At 39.3% G+C, this 21,842-nt stretch overlaps 1 protein-coding gene across 10 annotated transcripts in view; it reads right to left on the bottom strand.

The window, feature by feature from the left end:
• The window catches only part of ZNF423 (zinc finger protein 423), a 324,001-nt gene that overhangs the window by 103,204 nt on the left and 198,955 nt on the right, over window positions 1-21,842 (bottom strand). For all 10 annotated transcript variants that reach the window (XM_038368894.2, XM_038368895.2, XM_038368893.2 and 7 more), the window contains 2 exons: window positions 15,543-18,766; window positions 3,408-3,492 (listed from right to left, as the gene is read on the bottom strand). In XM_038368894.2, coding sequence (XP_038224822.1) covers window positions 3,408-3,492; window positions 15,543-18,766 — 3,309 coding nt within the window. The remainder of the gene's footprint in view (window positions 1-3,407; window positions 3,493-15,542; window positions 18,767-21,842) is intronic.

Here is a 21,842-nt window from a genome sequence, read left to right as displayed (position 1 = left end):
CACTTGAAACATGGTCAGGTCAGCACAACAGGAGGTAAGGAGTACAGAGACTGCAAGAACTACAGACTTTTTTTGATATACTCCTGGGTAGACTCCCCAATGCTGGCAAATGTTTCAAAGGGGGAATCCCCTCTCTCTGTGGACAGAAATGTTTCAAAGACCTTCTGCTCTCTAAAAATTCCACTCCAAAAACCCCAGACCGTTTCCTAACTAATCATGACTAAAGGGGCCTGACTCTGTGGCTAAAAACCTTCCTACAGCCCATAGCTTAAAATAAAACAAAACATTTACCATATACCTGCTCCAGGTATGTATCCAGTCTGTTCAGTCTCCAGGGACTCTGCATGGGACTCAATATGCTTCTGTGGTTGGGTACAGGATATGAAGGGCTAGAGTGCTGAAGGATAATTTTTCAAAGCAGTGCGTGGGAGTAGTGTTGAAAATTTCCTCCATACTACTTTGAAAATTTCAACCTACTCTACTGAATTACAACCAGGGCCTCTAACTCCTGAGTATACAGCCAAGAAGTAGAAGAGGGAGATGCAGCCCAGTTAACAGGATGAAATACTTGGCACTGTTTAAAAACTAAACTGTAAGAAGTGATAACGTAATTATTTAACCATGCTACGGAGGTGTCTTGTATTACAAGACAGAGATCATTTTATTGACTATTATTTGAAAAGAATAAAGTATGAGTTTAGAAAGCCACTTTTCATTTATTTTGTGTGCGTGTGAGTATGACAAAAAGTTAGTGCTGCTGAAAGATGTTGGACCGTCAAATCTAGTGACTAAACCCCTCTACTCACTGATCACCCGCACCATGGGCCACAGCAATGCAAGCTTCCCTGGCACACTACTGCACCAGTATGCTTTCATCCTGACTTGGAGGCTATGATGGGCACTCTCCTTGCCAATTTAGATCCCTAATTTCTCTATCAGGACTCTGAATAAGTAACAATTCATGGTGGGTGTTTTTTGTAATATGGACTTTGGTCCACTGGGATTCAAGTAAGACCTCCAACTCACTTCTCAAAGGCCACTGAACGGTAACTACCCTTCCATCACCACCAATCTGGGCTAGATTTGTAAAATGAAAAACTCTAACTCATTACCTTTATTATAAGTAAAGCTACCTTAATAATAAGGAGCTATATGCCCTCCTCTGCTAGAGTATATGAAGGAGTGTGAAACAAGCATTGTTAGGGCTCCTCGCCCATAGGACAGACACAGCACAGGCTCTGTAAACTTTGGAGTAGGTGGGCTATGAGCGGACCAGAGGAGCAATCACTATCCAAGATATTTATGCCTCTGAAATACTGGATTAGCATTAAAAACATATGCGGGAGTCCCAGGTGGTGGAATGAGCTATAACTGCTCTTCCCATACCTTCAATATCCTTGAAGGTAAACTCACCGGTAGAACAGTCCCTAAGTCAACTCTGCTTCCTGGGTGAGATGGGACCACAGAGAGTTGTGGAGTTGCTCAGGATCTACAGGGCCTGAGAGAAGTTTGGTTTCCCATCAAAGTTTCTGTTCAACGCTTTTCTGATCTTCTAAACCCAACTGAAAGACAGTTGTGAGCTGAACCTTGTGAAGCTCCTCCTAGTCACTCCCAGTCTATAGGTTTTTCAAGGGAGGAAAGCATGTGGCCCTTTGATATCGGATGCGATACACAATTTGTGCCTTGGCACACTTACCACAGCTTAGTCCTACAGAACTGAAATCCGTTACCCATACTGGGATTATGTACCTGTAGTTTTTTATAGTCTTCTGAAGTTTGCACTGTAACTTATTTACACTTCTGAGGAACTGACATTTGCAGCCCTCCCAGAGAGAGGCACCACACTTTTCTCAGCTCCACATGTACTCTATCAATGCTACGGTCTCCAATACTTCTGGTACTGGAATTCAAGCTTTACCATATATACATCAAGGTATTACTGCACACAGCAGAAATTTGGTGGTACAATAATTAATGTATGAAGTGTATATATTATATGTGTGTAAGTTAAAGGAAGAAGTTACTTATTTCAAATAGCATAAAACAGTTCCATCTGTAATCAAACAGTACACTGATATCAGAATCCCATGCACGACATAGGTTTCGATCACTGATTATCAACCTCTGTTTTACTTCTTAAGTTAAAAGTGCATATCAGCTTTCCAAAGGAGACCTCTCTTTCAGGTTTCTTAACAAAAAGTGTGTGTGTGGGGGGGGGAAAAGCAGGTAAGACTTTAAGATCACTGTGGTCCAATCAGCAAGGATCTCACCCTTCAAGTCTGCAAACAAGAGATTACATTAACACCTGGTACAAACGCTAACATTCTTAGATATCTTTATCTTCTATTTGACAGACCTGAAACCCTTGCCTAGCACTACTATGGAAATTCTTGTGACTGACAGTGTATATCTTGCATTTATAAAGAGGTTTTTTTAATCTTTGTGTCAGTCTTTAATTCTCCCTTCAATATTTGTGCATAATTCACATTAATGATAATGGGAGTTACATACTTGCATTGAGAGGAGAATAGCCTCCTAAATGTAAAATTATTCTAGGAAAACCATTATGCTTATCTAAGATAAATGCTGCACATGAACATATGGGACACATAAAGTGCACTGTAGGGTCCTTGAAGGATCTCTTACAACATATGCCTGGAGTGACATGTATAAGAAACTCCTTTGTCATCTATGCATCAAAATAAACTGATCTCTTGGGCCATTACATATATTTATAACATCTGTACAGATAGGAAAAAAATACTTCTTTGCAATTGTCAGAAAATGACCATACAGCTGCAATAGAAATACAACCCTTCAGATTACAACACTTGACTGCAGCTTGTTATGCTAGGGATCTCAGCAAAGTATTGCTTTAAAAAAAAAAATCTGAACATGTGAAAAGTTGAACCTTCTAAAGTCCAGAACTGTTTGAAAAAAAAAAAAAGAATAGCACTGAAAAAACTTTTTAAGCATTTTGTTTTGATGATGTGCCTCAGGAATTCATCACATTTAACTGGGAAAATGTGAGCCATTAAACCTATTCAATGTCATGACATGCAAAATTGAAGCATAATTGCTCCTAAGTGGTTGACAACTGGCAAGTACTTTTTATATGGATAGAGGAAAATTTATGCTATAAAATGTAAGATATTGTCAAAAGTTTGATTTTAATATAAATGAAAATGCTACAAGAGGATTCAAAAGGGTAGAAAAAGCCCAGCAGTAACACTTTTACAATCACACATTTAAAAGCTTTGAAATGAACAATCATTACATCTAAACCATTTGCCCTCAAAGTTTAAAAAAAACAGCATGAATATTAACAAATGATTAGAATAGTGAATTTCAAAAAGAGTAACAAAAACAAGTAGCCCATGAGAGGCTTGGTTTAAAGAGTTTCTTACCAATCATATGGTTTGCAACATGGATTTGTATCTCTCTTTCATTCTCAAAGGTCATCTGGCACTTGATGCACTGATAGGTCTTTTTCTGTTTAATAACCAAAAAGAGATTAGAGAAAACTGTACTGTAGCATAGAGCAGATGTGATTAAAAATACGGCCCGTTATATAGGCTGAACATTTCTCCTACCTAATCCTTTTTTCCATATACCAAGGTTGCATAGGGTTTTGAATGAAAACTCAAGGTGTACTAATCTCCTGCCTTCAGAGGGCTTTAATTTCAAAGCAAAAATTTCAAATGATAGTCTAAATCAGGGTTTCAATGCTGAGTACTTGAAAACCTGATAACTTGATTATGACATAAACCCTCTATTATTGACATTTTACCCAGAACATTACAAACTTCTGCGCATGAAAACAAAATACTTTTAAAAGGAGATCTGTTTGCTTTCAGAAAAAGATCAACTTTAAATTTTTTTTTTACTGTACTGAGCGAAACTGAAAGTACAATAAGCCTAAGACCAGTAGTAACTCGGGGAAAGGAAAGTGTGAATATATTTAGTACAGGTCTCCCATTAGAAATCTTGGAAATCCTACAGTAATATGAGAAATAATTTCCTTACACTGTTTGTTGTATGTTTTCTGTGTCATAATGCCATACTAATAAGGCTTAGCTGCAGAAACCAGGAGACAGTGTGAAGATGCAATTACAAGCCATTTATTCAAACAGGGAAAATGCGGTTTGTACTCAGATTGACAGTGGTGTGTACTCTGGTGGTGTGACAGGGAAGAATAATTTGCAGAGAAAAAATAATTTGCAGGGAATAAAATGCACTCGACAATTTAGAAATTCCAAGTTAAACCAAAAAACACCAGTGCTAAACTTGTGCAGATTTACAGATCTCTCTACAACGTCTCCCAATGCCGTTTTTAGGGGAGCTAATGCGGCCTACAAAAGATAAATTGGATTAGATATTTGTAAAGTATGTAGAAATATTAAAATGTGTTCATGTGTGGGTTTGAGTAAATAATACATGCACATTTGAACAAACATTGACTATCTAAAACATAAATGCATAACTACGTGCTTCATACGTATGCTTAATTACTGCAACAGAGCATACAAATGAGGTAAACATTTTTCACAAGCATTTGTGCACGTGCAGTTTAGAAAAACTGGGCCATTCTGCATAGAGTTTATTAGGAAGAAATTATTACCACAGTAATATTGTGGAGTGGCTCTTTCTGCTGCCATCACATTGTGTCATGAGTACTCAGGGCCTGCCTCTCCAACTCCTATTTTGGACAGCCCCATAATGTGTGCATCTAATCACTGTTAAAAAAACAAAACAAAACCAAGCGCCACGTTTTCAGCGCTAGCCATTAATGATAGAATCCCACTTTTGTAGTTAATTGCCCATCACTTTGAATTATTTACATTTGTGTATATTTTAATATCTAAATTATTTCTTGTTGCATTCCCTCCACCCCTAAGCCCATGGGTTGAACCCAGTTTCTGGGGCAGCAGTAATAAATCCAAAGATTTGGAGGAGTGTAACAGCTGACTGCCTCACCCTCCATGTACAGGAGCCAATTTCCTTCAACACTTTTCTGAGGAGAGAAAAAAAATAGGTGCTACCAATATTTTCATTACTACATTCAACCTCAGCAAAAGGTTGGAGATCAAGATTAACGAACATGGCACGGTACCCTAATAACAGGTGCAACTGACTATATGTTTGCAATGTTGTTGTAGCTATTTTAGTCCCAGGATATTAGAGAGACAAGGTGGGTGAGGTAATATCAATCATTGAACCAAACTTCTGTTTGATGAGAGAGAAGTTTTTGAGCTTACACAGAGTTCTTCTTCAGATCTTGGAAAGAAACTCAGAGCATCACAGCTAAACAAGGATACCTCACACCAGAGAAGTAGATCACATCATGGAACAGGTCATCCAAATAGCCCAAGAGAACCTGCTTCAATACGGGGGGGGGGAACCTCTGACCATACATCCCTAGTTGTCACCAACCACCCCACACTGGAATCCATATGGGGTATCATCAAAAAATTACAACAGATACTCGATAGGGACTACATCTTAAAAGAAATCGTTCCTCAACCCCCCCCCCCTTCTGGCCTTCAAAATAACCCCCCAAGCTTTTCAAGCTCATCATTAAGCAAGCTCCCCACAGACCAGGGCCCATCAACTCAAAGAGGCACTAGACCTTGCCAGAACAACAGATGCAGAACCTGCAGACATATCTCCATTGCTACGGTGATCAATATCTCCAATAACACACCTTTCAAAATCCTTGGGTCCTGCACTTGCCTATCACAACATGTGGCGTACCTCATCCATTGCACTAAGTGTCCCAATAACAACTATGTTGGTGAAAGCAGACAATCACTATGCTCTTGAATTAACTTGTATAGAAAAATGATAAAAGACAAAAACATTATATCACCCATGGGTGAACTCTTTTCAACGAACTATCACTTCATATCTGACCTCTCAGTACTCGTCCTCAAAAGAAACCTGTACAGCACCTTCAAAAGGCAAGCCTAGGAGCTTAAATTCATTACTTTGCTAGACACTAAAAATCATGGTCTTAATAAAGACACTGGATTTATGGCTTATCACAACAACCGGTAACCCATTAACCTCACTTCTTTGTCTTAAGACTGCAGGGATATTAACAGCACACTTTACCTTGAATGGTCCATTAGAATATGTGTTTTACTTATGCTAAACAATCTGTTCCACCTTGTATTTAGCTATGACACTCTTGAGTATCTTTCCCAGACCTGAAGGGCTTTGTGTAGTTCGAAAGCTTCTCTCTTCCACCAGTAAAAATTGGTCTAATAAAAGATATTACTTCACCCACCTTGTCTCTCTATTTATATGAATTTTATGTACACACAATGCATACTGTACAAAGTGAGTATGTATGTTGGTACACACACAGGGCCTTACATGTTGTAAATCATTATGGTTAGTTTAAACGTAGTAACATGAGAGAAAATATGATAATGGGATAAAACAATATGTTGTTGGGTGAAAATTGAATCAATCAGCCAACAGCACCTGTGCAGAGGGAAATAGTTTGGATTGGATATAGACCACCAGATGAGTCAGAAATGTCTCCCCTCCCCCCTGCCTCCCAGACTCCAGCCTAAAATGTGGGGTGCAAATGGAAAAAAGGTTGGATTTCTGAAGCACTGCTTTCCAGGAGTCTGTCACAGCACACAAGCATGAGTGCAAACACACACACTTACCTGCATAAACCAGGTAGACATATATATGTGCATGTACACACTCACACATACATATACACACACAGGTGTCTCTAACTCACAAGTTCACCTCGGAAACATTGGAAAAATCAAATGGCCACATTCAAAATGTGAAATCTTCCCCTCCTCCAAAAACTTTTAAGTCTGGATCTAGGGTGTTAGTTTAGATCTCTAGTTAAAATCTTTCATAAGTTAATTAACTCATTAATTAACAAGGACACTGGTTCAGCTCAACTAACTATTCAGACCTTTAAAATTACATTAACACATTGTATTTATTTATAAAGAATTTTCTTGTGAATTTTATTGCTTGTGAAAGATGTGTATTACCAGATTTGGAGACTGGAGTTTTGTTTATCCTAACCCAGGCAGTGAGTCTGAACTTCCCTATTCCACTCAGCCAACATACAAAAATCCCAACTTGTACAGACTGCCTTTGGAGTGAGAGGGTACATTTCAATCTCCATCTCAACTCTATCCTTGGTCTCAGCTGATCTGCACACACACACAAGGCCACCAAACAGCCATTTGTGGTGATCACCTGAACTTATACCTTAGCAGTAAATGGTTCTATAGCCTATTATCAATTCCCTTTTTAAAAAAACCACTTTTGTTTATATCAACAGGCATTTTTTTTTTAATGAAAACCCACAAAGTTAGCTTACTCATAGTATCAGGAATAACCTGCCACTGCCATTCTTGTGGGAATCATGGATCCTGTGATCTTCATATTTATTTGTTAACATACACCTCTTACTTCTGGAGAATTTTGGAATCAGTGGGTGGATATGATGACAAACTGTTGAACAAACTTCACTAATAGAAAGGTTATGCTTGAGGCGCTAATGGGATGCATGTAGCACACCTCTGAATGAGATGATTTGACTTTCAAGAGCAGGCTTAAATGCCTCATGGGGGTCAAGAAACTTAAATCCTCTTCTGCCATGGAATAACAGAATGATAAATAATAAACAACAACAACAAAAGATTTTTTGGGTGATAGGGTCTTGGTTTTTTCCCCCCACAAATGGCTATTTTTCCCATGGGTTTTCCAGACTGCCCCCCTTTAAACCTGGAAGTAAAATCCTATTCTACATAGGAAATGAAAACATTCCTCCATTCAGGTAGATTTACAAGGGAAGAGAGAAAGAAAAAAAAAGTGGAAGGAACTACACCCCAGAAGAGAGTAGGGAAGAGAGAGAACTGAGTGATGAAGCAGAAAACAGGATCTGTTCACCCCATTTTCCAGGTCTCTTCAACTTGTTCCCTTAACATGTTTACTTTAGGTGGGTCATATAGAACAATGCAAATTAAGATGGCTATTGAACTGAAATCCTGAGCATTTGCCACTGTCAATGTTAAACAACTGTTGTTCTTTATAGCTACAGAAATAAAATTATGAGAAATGTGTGCCATAAAGAAGAAATAGCTACATTTTTGAGTGTAGGAACTTAATTTCTCCAGTATTAAAAATATGCATCCTCACATCATCTGTCTCAAAACTAAATCAACCAGGCATGCCCCTCTGGATGAAAACATTAGCCACGCTTGTTTTTCCAGCAAATGTGTAAGAGCCTATCAATGATTATTCACAAATGAAGCCACTTCCTAGAAAAACGGAGACTTGATATATAGTGTTTGTAATGAAAAATGAAAGTATTAATTCTAACATGGCCAAGATAGAACAAAAGGGCTCAAAAAAGGGAAAGCAGACAGAGTCCTCAGGATGGGCTGTACTATAGCAGAACCTACAATACTCATATTCAACAGAAGGACACATTAAGAAGTTCCTAGAAGAGAAAACCTTAGCCTTATTTGTCTCTGAAATAATTTAAAAAAACTATAAGAATCATAAATACTGCTGAAAGTGGTGATTTTAGAAAGTGGTAAGTTTCCACAACAAGAGTTTATTTTATGTATCCCTCTTGATATTTGGAATGAAATATGCTTGATATGCCTTGAAAACTATTAATGCAGGCCTCAGATGCAGACATTTCCTAAATAGAAATTTTCCACTGAATGCATCCGATGAAGTGAGCTATAGCTCATGAAAGCTTATGCTCAAATAAATTTGTTAGTCTCTAAGGTGCCACAAGTCCTGCTTTTCTTTTTGTGAATACAGACTAACACGGCTGCTACTCTGAAACCTGAATAGAAAGCAGAAATTTCTATCATTTATGATTTTGACAGAAACAAAAATAACTTTGTAGGATGCCATGTTTAGATGCCACTGAGACTGGTGCCTTAGAAACACCTGAGATAGACAAAAAGAGATGATTACATAGATAATATTTCTTTATATATGTTTCAAATTCCAAGGGTAATTGATAAACAAGCAGAGAATGCAGCATTACGCTGCATGGTGTACGTATTTTCTCTAATTTATATTGATTGGTAGAAAATACCTGTCACAAGATCTCTGAGTGCACCTAACTCTTCCAGGTTCTTGATCCTCATCCAGTTGTCTCTAACCAACTTTGAAAAAAATCAGTAGAAACATCCACACTGAACACAACAAAAACAATACTCATATACCCTTTCAGAAAGGGAAAGTGTGCCAACGGTAACTATAAACTTATATGTATAGAAACGGTATAAACGGATTCTCTCTTTCCTGCTGTATATTTTCTTTCTCCCCTCTCTTTTCATCCATCAGCTATTAATACCTTTTTTTTTTCATTTGCCTATATTCATTCGCCCTTGGAGTTTCTACTGCACTTTTAAGTTTTTCTAAGGTCTCTTCCAAAAGCCTCAATTCTCACTTGCTTGATTTAAGCATAACACAGTGTGATTTGGGGGGGTGGGGGCACTCTGAGTACCTTATATACCTATACATATCCTTTCCTTTCCACTTTTTTACTAAGGACATCAATATATTCTGTTGCTTACTGAAATGTGTGCTCCTGTTGTTTTTAATCTGATCTCAGTGTAGTTTCTCTATGACTATATTATTTTCTAACCCTCAACTGTTCTTTCCTGTGTTAAAAAGCAAAATCAATAAAGTGTTTAAAAAAAGAAATGTAGAAGTGATCAAGAATTAGAGAGTAGTAATTCTTGTCTGGACAGCTGCAGTCTACTCAGCTTGTATTGTATACTTACAACAGCCTGAGTAAAAAATTCCATTTTACCTGTTGTACAGCATGCCAACAAGAGACTGGAGAAGAGGGATTTTCTTCAATCCACCTAGCCTAGCTACCTTAGAACATAAGAACGACCAAACTGAGTCAGACTCATGGTCCATCTAGCCCAGTATCCTGTCTTCCGACACTGTACAATGCCTGATGCTTCAGAGGGAAATAACAGAACAGGGCCATTTACTGAATGATCTGCTGTTAGCCAGCCATAGCTTCTGGCAGTCAGACATTTGAAGAGGCTCAGAACATGGGATTGAGTCCCTGACCATTTTGGCTAATCCCCTTTTCTTAAAAAGAAAAGGAGTACCCGTGGCACCTTAGAGACTAACAAATTTATTAGAGCATAAGCTTTCGTGAGCTACAGCTCACTTCATCGGATGCATTTGGTGGAAAAAGCAGAGGAGAGATTTATATACACACACACACAGAGAACATGAAACAATGGGTTTATCAACCCATTGTTTCATGTTCTCTGTGTGTGTGTGTATATAAATCTCTCCTCTGCGTTTTCCACCAAATGTATATAATGTATGTAAATGTATATAATGTATATATGTATGTTTATATATTTATATATATATGTATAAATGTATATAAATCTCTCCTCTGCTTTTTCCACCAAATGCATCCGATGAAGTGAGCTGTAGCTCACGAAAGCTTATGCTCTAATAAATTTGTTAGTCTCTAAGGTGCCACGGGTACTCCTTTTCTTTTTGCGAATACAGACTAACACGGCTGCTACTCTGAAACCCCTTTTCTTAGCGGTTCCTAACATTCTCTGTTAGCTTTTTTGACTGCCACTGCACATTGAGCAGATGTTTTCAGAGAACTACCCATTATGACTCCAAGATCTCTTTCTTGAGGGGTAACAGCTAATTTAGACATCATTTTCTACTAATAGTTGGGACTACGGTTTCCAGTGTGCATTACTTTGCATTTATCAACACTGAATTTCATCTGCCATTTTGTCGCCTTGTCACCCACCTTTGTAATTCTTCTCAGTCAGCCTTGAACTTAACTATCTTGAGCAATTTTGTATCATCTGCAAACTTTGCCATCACTCTGTTTACCCTGTTTTCCAGCTCATTTATGAATATGTTCAACAGCATAGGTCCCAGTATAGATCCTTGGGGGACCCTGCTATTTACCTCTATCCACTGTGAAAACTAACCATTATTCCTAACCTTTGTTTCCCATCCTTTCACCAGTTACTGAACCACAGGAGGACTTTCCCTCTTATCCCATGATTGCTTAGTTTGGTTAAGAGCCTTTGCTGAGGGACCAAAAGGCTTTCTGATAATCCAAGTATTAGTGTTACTGTTAGTTTGTATCCACAAAAACAACGAGGAGTCCGGTGGCACCTTAAAGACTAACAGATTTATTTGGACATAAGCTTTCGTGGGTAAAATCCCAGTTCTTCAGATGCATGGAGTGAAAATTAAAGATGCAAGTGTAAATATACTGGCACATGAAGTGAAGGGAGTTAGTGAGCTGTAGCTCACGAAAGCTTATGCTCAAATAAATCTGTTAGTCTTTAAGGTGCCACAAGTCCTCCTTCACCTTACAAGTGGAGAACCAGTGTTGACAGGGCCAATTCAATCAGGGTGGACGTGGTCCACTCCCAATAATTGATGAGGAGTCAATACCAAGAGAGCGAAAATTGTTTTTTTAGTGAGCTAGTCACTCCCAGTCCCTATTCAAGCCCAAATTAATGGTGTTACATTTGCAAATGAATTGTAGCTCTGCAGTTTCTCTTTGAAGTCTGTTTTTGAAGTATGGCTACTTTTAAATCTGCTATAGAATGTCGAGGGAAATTTAAGTGTTCTCCTACTGGCTTTTGTAAGTTAACATTCCGGATGTCTGATTTGTGTCCATTTATTCTTTTATGTAGAGACTGTCCGGTTTGGCCAATGTACATGAGGGGCATTGCTGGAACATGATGGCATATATCACATTAGTAGATGTGCAGGTGAATGAGCCCATGATTGGTGTGACTGGTGTGGTTGGGTCCTCTGATGGTGTCGCTAGAGTAGATATGGGCACAGAATAGGCAACGGGGTTTGTTACAGGGATTGGTTCATGGGTTAGTGTGGTGTGTAGTTGCTGGTGAGTATTTGATTTAGGTTGGGGGGCCGTCTGTAAGCGAGGACTGGCCTGCCTCCCAAGGTCTGTGAGAGTGAGGAATCGTTTTCCAGGTTAAGTTGTAGATCGTTGATGTGCTGGAGAGGTTTTAGCTGGGGACTGAACATGATGGCCCGTGGTTTTCTGTTATTTTCCTTGTTGGGCCTGTCTTGTAGTAAGTGAATTCTGGATACTGGTCTCACAATTTTCCCTCTCTTGGTATTGATACCTCCTCATCAATTACTGGGAGTGGACCACATCCACCCTAATTGAACTGGCCCTATAAACACTGGTTCTTCACTTGTAAGGTAACTTCCTTCTCTTCATGTGTCAGTATATTTACGCTGCATCTGTAATTTTCACTCCATGCATCTGAAGAAGTGGGTTTTTTACCCAAAAAAGCATATGTCCAAATAAATCTGTTAGTCTTTAAGGTGCCACCGGACTCCTTGTTGTTGCTCTGATAACACCCTTCTCTATGTGCTTTTTGGCCCCCCCTCAAAGAATTCTAATAGATTGGTGAGGCATGATTTAGCTTTACGTAAGCCAGGTTGATTCTTCCCCAACAAATCATGTTCATCTGTGTGTCTGATCATTCTGTTCTTTACTCTAGTTCCAACCAATTTGCCTGGTTTTGAAATTAGACTTACTGGCCTGCAATTGCCAGGATTGCCTCTGGGGCTTTTTTTTTTTTTTTTTTTTAAATCAGTGTCACATCAGCTCTCCAGCAGTCATCTGGTCCAGAGGCTGATTTAAGTGAAAGCTAATGTAACAGTTAGTAGTTCCGCAATTTCATATTTGAGTTCCTTCAGAACTCTTGGGTGAATATCATCTGCTCCTGGTGACTTATTACTGTTTAATTTACAATTTGGTCCAAAGCCTCCTCTACTGACTCTTCAATATGGAACAGTTCCTCAGGATTTGTCACCTAAAAAAAGTGGCTCAGGTGTGGAAATCTCCCTCACATCCTCTGCAGTGAAGACCGATGCAAAGAATTAATTTAGCTTCTCCGCAACAGCTTTGTCTTCCCTGAGTGCTTCTATAGCACCTTGATTGTCTATTGGCCCCACTGCCTGTTTATGACAAGCAAAGTTAAACAAACTTCTATTCTTAAAATACTACAGCGAGTTATTATTTTCCAAAAAGAACATAATTCTTTAAAGATCCTTGTGCTATAAAAACATTTTAACAGACCCAATCTACATGTTTAATCCCCAAAATGAAGCACTGACAGTTACTTAGCCTGCTGATATCACTGTTCAAGGACAGAAGCTATCAGTAAAGGTAAAATCATGAATTATTCCAAGTAACTTGCGTATACACAATACAGGTTTCAGGCATTAGCATATGTGCAGGCCGCAGGCCATAGGCACCTGTTTAAGGTGCTATGTGGTGTAGGCACAAATGCTGATTTTTCATTATCTTCTACAAAAGAACTAAAATCTGCCCTCGCGGGATGAAATTCAAAGCATTTACCTTGTTGAAGAACTTAAACTCTCCCCTGAGAGAACAGGTATGGAAGCTCTCACTGAAAAGAGAGAGTTAAAGCAAGAAATTAGAGTAGAAGACGGCAATGTATTCCACTCCTGACAGATGAGGGGAAGAGAATGAAATATTTTAGGCTGTGTGCACAGCCATATGAAAAAGGAATTAGTCCCACAGAAAAGAACAGGTCTGTTTCAGAGAATTTAGAAGGAAATAAAGAACTGAGAAGTAGAAAGAAGACAGTGACCTACTCAGAGACTCAGCTGAACTCTCAAGAGATATCACATTGAAGGAAGGGATATTTCCATTCCTTATTTTATTCCTCTGCAGAATTAGATGTATATCACAGCTGGAGGCAGGTCTAGTCAGATATTCACTTGACCCAGTGGGAGCAATATCCAGTTGTACTAAAGAAGCAATTAAAACAAAACAAATTTTCATTGAGATCGAACCTGAGATGCTGACACAATCTACAAATCACTGACAGGATGTACTAAGAACAGCTCTATCTGAGCCCATTCTGTCTGCACTGTCAGGACTTGAGGTCTTCTTGCACTTACTGAACTGCTCGCTCAGTGTACTCTAAAAGCACCTTCAACTCTGTTATTTCCCACTGCATCGAGAATCATTTGGGGGTACTTTAATTAGCAGACTAATATAAGGTGGAGTCTGTGGCTGGGATTTTTCAGTAAGAGCAGGGTGCCCAGCTCCCTTAGTAAATACTTTTGAAAATCTCACCCCATTATCTTTAATTCAAAGTGTCAGAGTGGTGTGACTAGTATTCCTGTCACTGCTACTGGTCTACTGAGAAGAGTTCCCAAATTCACTTCTCATTCCATTTGCTCTTCACAGTGTAAGAAGTAACTTGGCCCAACCATGAATTAAAATTTCAACAAACAATTTTAAGACAACATAGATTTCATGGTGACAGCAGACACGATAGATTTCATGAGCAGGCTTCTAAAGGCTTGCTTCCATACTAAATTAGCCAAAATCTTAAAAGTAAAGATGTAAGACAGCAGACACTTTGTGAAAACTGATTCTTTTCTCTCTAGAATCTCACCTGTACACTCTACAAGAATTTTCGCATCACATGCGAAAAATACTTTCATTAAGGGAAGGAAATAAACCAATTCCAGATTTCACAAGTTAAATACTGCTGTGCAATATCCTCTGGTGATTAAACAGCTGCTAATAATTATTTGAGTGTCAATGTGGCCAGTATGGCACCTGAGCCATAAAAATACTGTTTATATTTCTTTTTTGAATTTTTGTAAGGAAGTATCTTTCTTACCCATTGGTTTTTCCAGGTCTCTCTCTCTCTCTCTCTTTCTCTCTCACACACAGACACACACACACACACACACACAGAGTGAGGAAAGCCACCCACCCCCCCAAGAAAGCAGGGCTCATATCCATCTCTCAAGGTCATATAGCAAGACAACTAAACTCTCTGAAGCAGTGACTCAAATTTTATGCAAGGCGATGCAAAGTTTTGAGGGTCTTTCACTAAATCTTTCATTCCAATCTCCTCCTCCTCATATTTGGTGCCTGGTCACATGTTCACCAAACACCACAAATAAAGTAGATACCTCTGCCAAGAGGCTATATAAAGAAAACAAGCCTCTTGCAAACCTACCATCCATTCTAATTAATTCATTCCTGGGATGTGGTAAAGTGAACTGCTTAGAATTCCTTTCTCCTGGATACTGAAAATATCTTTTTCCATGAAAGTCTCTCCAGTTTCTGCAGATCTGCAAACTCAAGAAATACTCAAACTTATGCACAAACCCTGACTTCTGAATGAATCGTTGATATAGCTCAACTTTCTGCTGAAAACTTGAAGGTAGGCTTGCAGTATGAACCCTGATATCCTGCCATACATAACTAAGAAGTCTGCAAATCTGTGTGATGCCTATTTTCTCCCTGTGCAGTGCTACGCTTTGTTTATAGCACAGGTCATTCTCAAAAGATATTTCCTTTTACTATTAATTTTATAAAATTTGAATTTTGGGTCATTTTAATCCTATTAAATGCTTTGTATAGTTACTCTAATAGTCTATATTGTGTGCAATAAGAGATGCTAAAGTTCAGCAGTACTTACTCTGGGAACAGGGGATGTCTGAGTACCCTTCCTTTGGCCGCTAGTCTCAGGTGTCAGGTCTCGGTGATCTAACTGAATGTGGTTCTCTAGGTCTTCAGCACTTTCAAATTTGACACTACACTCTGGGCACCTCAGACTGCCACACGGTCTCTCATTCACTTCCTGGGGGGTCAAGCCTGAAGACTGTCCGTTGGTACCCCTGGTCATGCATCCAGCACACAGGCCATATGGCAGGCCGTTAACATCCAGTTTCACCAAATCCTGCTTGTTCCGGAATTCTTTCAAGCACAAAGCACACTTGTAGAGTTTCTGCAAAGCCTGACCATTGGGAGAAGAGGCTGCAGAGTTTCCTGCCAATTTCTGCATATGGAACGTTCCATGAATTTTCAGCTCAAGGGTAGAGGTGACTGTCTGCATACAGACAACACAGCGAAACCCAGTGAGGGAATTTCTGAGATCTGGATGCATCTGGCAGTGCTCAATAAATTCTTCCTCACTCTGCAGTGGCATTTTGCAGATCCTGCATGTTCCCGTATCCAAACTCTTGCTATGAGTGACTTTGTGCTCTGTCAGGGTCAGAAGGGATGGGAAGCGCTCCCCACAAATGGGGCACATGTAGTGCTTAGCTGGACCTCGGTGGGTCTGCATATGCTCTCTGAGGCCATTTTCTGAGAAAAAGGTCCTTGAGCAGATGTTACACTTGTGGCTACCTTTGATGAATTCTGCTTTCTTCCTAGAACAATCATCCTCCCCAGGTCTAATGTTATGATCTCTTAAACGATGGTTTTGCAAAAGGACTTCCATGGTATAGGCAGCCCCACAAATATCACAACCATACATCGGCTCAGAAGCATCTACATCGTCCTCACTAGCCTCATGACTGTTTGAAGTATCCGGATTCTTCATCAACATGTTCTGGAGGTCTGCAGTTTCCGTCTTCTTATTAGTTGGGGTCATGCCATTAGCTGTACCATTCTCAGCCCCAGCATCAAAGACACAATGTTTCTCCCGCAAATGTTTTTCAAGCAAGATGATAGCATGGAAAGCTTTGCTGCAGAACTTACAGTTGTATTTTTTACTGTGGGTTGTGATGTGGCACTGCAGTTCTACTTCAGTGCTGAAGGTCTCTCCACAGAAGATGCATTTATGTGACTTTGTTGGATTGCCCAAATGGCTATGCTTTACATGGATCTGAAGGTCCACCTCCTTTCTAAAATCCCAATTACAGGCTGTACAACGATACATCTTCTTTTCATTGCTATGCTTGACTGCCAGATGTACTTGGATAGATACCTTGGAATCAAAAACCTCTTGGCAAAGGGTGCAGTGATACAACACAAAAGTATGCATGTCCAGCAAATGCTTCTGCAAATCATCCACTGAAGAAAACTGTTTGTCACAGCTCTCACATACATAATGGGTAGAAGTTGTCATGTAGTGTACTGTGAGGTGCTGCAGGAGAGATTCCTGAGAATCAAAGTCTTCTTTACACTGAGGGCAAGACTGTTTCCTTAAAAGCAACTCCAAATGCAACTTTAAATGAGTTTGAAAACTTTCAAAATTAGAGAACTTTAGATCACACTGATTACATGGGTATTCACCATTAGAAACTGAGTTTAAGCTGGCAGAAAGCCGCTGCCTTTTAGGGGAAGAGACTTCAACATCAGAAGAAACTGGACTCTGCTCTGCTTTTGACTTCTTATTGTGTGCCAGAGGAATGTTCTTGTGGTTTTCTTTAATGTGCTTTGTAAGCTTCAGGATGGAGCCAAAAATGGGGGAGTTTGTGCAATAAGGGCAAGAATAAACTTCCATAAAAGACTGTGTTGGCTGAACGACAGGGGAATCCAATTTTGAGTTTCCTACATTGCAGTGAGTTTGCTGAATATGCTCAGTCAAGGATGCTTCCGTCAGAAAACCCATGGAGCACTGGTTACAGAAGAAGGCATTGTTACCATCTTGAGGGGTAGCACTTGGTCCACAATGACTGATGCGGATGTGCTCCTGTAGGCTATTGATATCCGCAAACATTTCAGGGCAATAGTTACAGTGAAATGCAGAAATGTTGTTAAACTGCATCATGGGATATGCATGGTTTTTGTGCACCTTTCTGACATGTTCGTTCAAGTTGTACAGCGTAGGCATGGAATCAAGGCAGATCTGGCATGTGTGGCTTTGTTGAGGTTTGTCTGCATGAATGGTCTTCAAATGGATCTCCAGGACAGCAAGGCTGTTGAAGTCACGTTTGGAGCAGTAAGGACAGCTATAGGTGACTTTAGACCAATTCTGGCCTTCCTCTCTTTCCACTGATCTGATCTTCTTTTGTCCTCTCAACGGTTTTAAAGTGGAGTCCGGAGTGGAGCCTCGTTCTACCGATGCGCTTGAATCAGGTGTTGCACTGCTCATAGATGCCACACTCCCCAAGACTGGGTCAGGGCTGACACTATGGTTGCTGGAATCAGGTTGTCTGTGGCTATCCAAGTGGCAATAGACTTCCTCCACTGAAGAAAACTGCTCGGGGCACATAGGGCACTTGTGTTTTTTGTTGGCATGGGCTTGATGAATGTGGGAAAGCAGTGAATTTTCATCTGCAAATACTTCAGGACAATGAATACACTGCAAATCTGCCTTCTCGGAAAGCTGTGGGTGGCGTGTCATTACGTGCTTCTCCAAATCTTCTGTCTGACTGAATGTCTCTTCACAGTAATCACACATAAAATCATCCTTCTTCACCTCTTTCTCAGTCTTTGCCATATGTTCCTTGTTCTTTTTATGAGCTTGCATGTGACTCTGCAATGAGCTGGTGGAGGAAAAGCCACGCTTACAGACAGTACACTTGAATGGCTTGCTCGAACTGTGGGTTTTCAGGTGAATTTTGAGGTGGTCGCTGCGAGAGAATGCTGCCTCACATTCATGGCAATGGTACTTTTTATCCCCCGTGTGAAGCTTTATGTGGCGATCCCTACTTCTCTTATGCTTAAAAAGCCGGCTACAGTAGGTACATTTGAAAGGTAGTTTGTCACTGTGGATCTGCTCATGCCTTTTAAGGTAGCTCAGGCGAATGAAGGACTTATCACAAAACTGACAGGGATATGGCAGGCCAGTCCCCCCTTCCTCCTCCCCGATGCCGAGATCACACCCATCTCCTATCATCTGAGTGGGTGATGCAACATCTTTGCTGGAGGGAGATGAAGCCACCCAGGAGAGTTGTGGGTCGTCATCACCATCTGTAATGGGAAAGCAGAAAGGAGATTAAAAACAATTCCCAGTGCATCTGTGAAATAAGGACAAAGCCTCTCAACAACACTGTGGGCTTCTGCTACTACAGTAAAAAAAAAATCAGCTGCTGAACAAAAAAAAAAAAAAGACAAATGTCTCCTGAATTTTAAAGGATGCTTGAGAAAGAGGAAGAGAAGCACATATTGTTATGTAATTTATGAATATGCAAACATATAGCATTAATATGAAGCCTTTTTCTTTAACAGGCTTAACTACTCACTGTACTGTAAAACAATAAACAATGAGTAAAGAAAATAAAATGCATTGTGAAGCAAAGCAATACAAACATGTCTAAGAGCTACAATATTAAGTGGTCACCTGTGCTTTTGTGGGATTTTTTTAAATGATGCATCAGAATGATTTTAAATAATGTCTCCTTTTAACAAAATCTTTTCAGTTCTTTCTTGAAATTGAAACAGATTTAAAAGGCTGCACAAAAGCGGTAACATGTAGAAAAAGCAAACAGAATTCAACATCCATGTGAAATAGAAGCAACAGATTTGAGAATACTCAGTTGAATATGTCAAGAAATTTTGATTGTTACCATATTCATTGGCTTAGAAAGATAATGTTGTCCAATTGCAAAAAAAAAAAAAAGACTTGCAATAAAAAGACTAATAATAATCTTTGGAGATTTGAGGGTATGTTATCACCAGAAAACCAACTTCAGGAACAAAAAAACAGCACAGCCAAGCCTGTAATGACAGAGTGCTCCCACTTCCATGGCTCAAAGATGAGGGTTTAGAAAATATTTAATAAATCAGTATTTTCCATAAAGAAACACAATGAATAGAAGAATGGTTATTTTAAGAAAATACATAAAAAGTTAGCATATTTCATAATTTGAATTGTTCATTAGATAGAGGACAAAATGAGTGCAAATGTAATCATTCCACAGAGAATGCTGAAGATGTCAAATTAAGTGAAGATGCCACTAGTCTGATATAAAACTGAACCCTGAGTGAAGAACAGTGTAAAACTTGTGAGAGTAGAGAAGGGGTAGGTAAAGCACTGAAATGCAAAAAGGAACCATTTCTCCAAGCACAAACATTTACCCTCTAAAACATTTAATGATTCAACTTCAGCTATTATTACAACTGAACAAAAAAAACAAAAAAAGCCCACCTCCAACTGCATAGGCTGCCACCCATTCACTTGTCTGCCAACTAAACAGCTTCACCAAATTAAAGCACATGTACAGTAGAATATCTCTCAAAAAAAACTCAGTTAATGAGGATATCATCAATACAAGAATCTATGCCCTATATCATAGTATTCTTTGACAAATATCTGCCTTTAGATCCCAGGAAAACAGGGATTTGCATTACTTTAGAACACTCCACCAAGAATGTATAAAAATAATCATACACAAGACAACTTATCTAGCAAAAATGTGCAGCATTTTTTCGAGCACAGCACTGTGTGGGAGGATGGCCTTCTCTCCTTATACAGCACAACTATAGCGTCCTCATCTTGACTCATCCAAACCTGCTACTCCAGAATGACTGATGGCAGGAAAACAGTATTTTATTCTCATTACAGTAATGTACTATAATTCTCAACAAGCAACCTAAACTTATAGAACGTTCAATGTTCCAGTGTTAGACAAAAACGTAGGAGCCCGGCTGAGCCTGAACATTACGAAGTTTCATCCACTGATTTTTACAGAAACATGTTTTTAAATCTTTCTCTTCTCATCCTGTAACCAACACCTAATATCTTTTCGTATGAGCAATCATATAATATGCTCCATCTTTAAATATACTCTATTGTACATTACTGCATGCCATACTGAAGACTCGGGTTCGCTCCTCATTCTGAGCAGCCTCTCTCTCTCTCTCTGATGTCAGCCATATTCACAGGGGTTCTCTCTCTCCAAGCAAAGGAGGAGCAGCCTCCCTAGGGACTTGCATTAATGGGCCCTTCTGACTGGAAGGATTCAGCTGGCTGCCAGCTTCTTGGATTAGATTCAGTGGGGAGGTACCGGTAGATCACTGCTCACTAATTCCCAGCTCACGCCAGCTGGGCTCCTCAAGGGGAATGGAGACAAAAGGGAGAGAGGGGGATGCTAGGGCCTGAACTAGGGCAGCACATGGTGAATTTGCTATTCCTACAGTTTTTCAACTGGAAACCTCCCCCCCAATATTACTACTCTGTAAGTTAACTGGCTGTGGCCTAAACTGTAAGAAGTTGCCATTAAATAAAAATCATTGTAAAAATAGGCATTTAAAATGTCATACTTTATTATCACAGAGAAAAACTAAATATTTTGCTGCATATTGGTACACAGGCATAAATGATTTAAGAGGGAAAGCAGGGGGAAAAAGCAGATAGGCTTAAACCACTTTGATGAATAAATCAGCTTCAGTGTCCACAGCCTCTTTTACAATCTGCAAATTCAATGTGCCAAATTCACTGCTAGCATAACCCAGTACAACTCCGTTAACTTCAATATGATTATATGTGGTTGTGACAGCAGTGAAGTTAGTCCATTATCTCAGCGATACAAATATGTTTAAGAAGTTCTCACACTTGTCTGAAACTGACTGATCTGTCTCAAAACACAGCAGGTGGACATGGCAACAACTTTAGGAAAGATGCTAAGAACTGAAAAGCAGCGTTCCCTTCCTCCTGCTGCCCTCCCAGCATATTGGACTAATTTTTTTTTAATCAAAGAAAGATGGTGTTACTTTCTGAATGACATGCATTTAATGGATTCAAGTGAAATAACATTTTTCATGTTTGTTTACATAAAATTGAAAGCAAGACTGTCATTTTGTCAGTTTGATTTAGACATTTTATTGATTTAAGTGTTAAACTTTTATTTTCCTTTTAATATATTTGTTTTTTCTGCCTTTTAGAATTTAAAAATAGCTGGATAACTATTGCTCCCACACAAAATCTACCTTGACTTTCTTACAAACAAAACATTAGAGAATCCAAAAACTAAAACTGAAGAAATTAGAGGGAAAACTCATTGTCATTTATCTTTTTATGGAATGAAAAACAACACTGTTAATTTTA

The sequence above is a fragment of the Dermochelys coriacea genome, chromosome 12, assembly GCF_009764565.3.
Source record: "Dermochelys coriacea isolate rDerCor1 chromosome 12, rDerCor1.pri.v4, whole genome shotgun sequence".
NCBI classification, from domain to species: Eukaryota; Metazoa; Chordata; order Testudines; family Dermochelyidae; genus Dermochelys; species Dermochelys coriacea.
The sequence above is the reverse complement of the archived record's forward strand: the minus strand, read 5'-3'. Positions and strand labels throughout refer to the sequence as shown.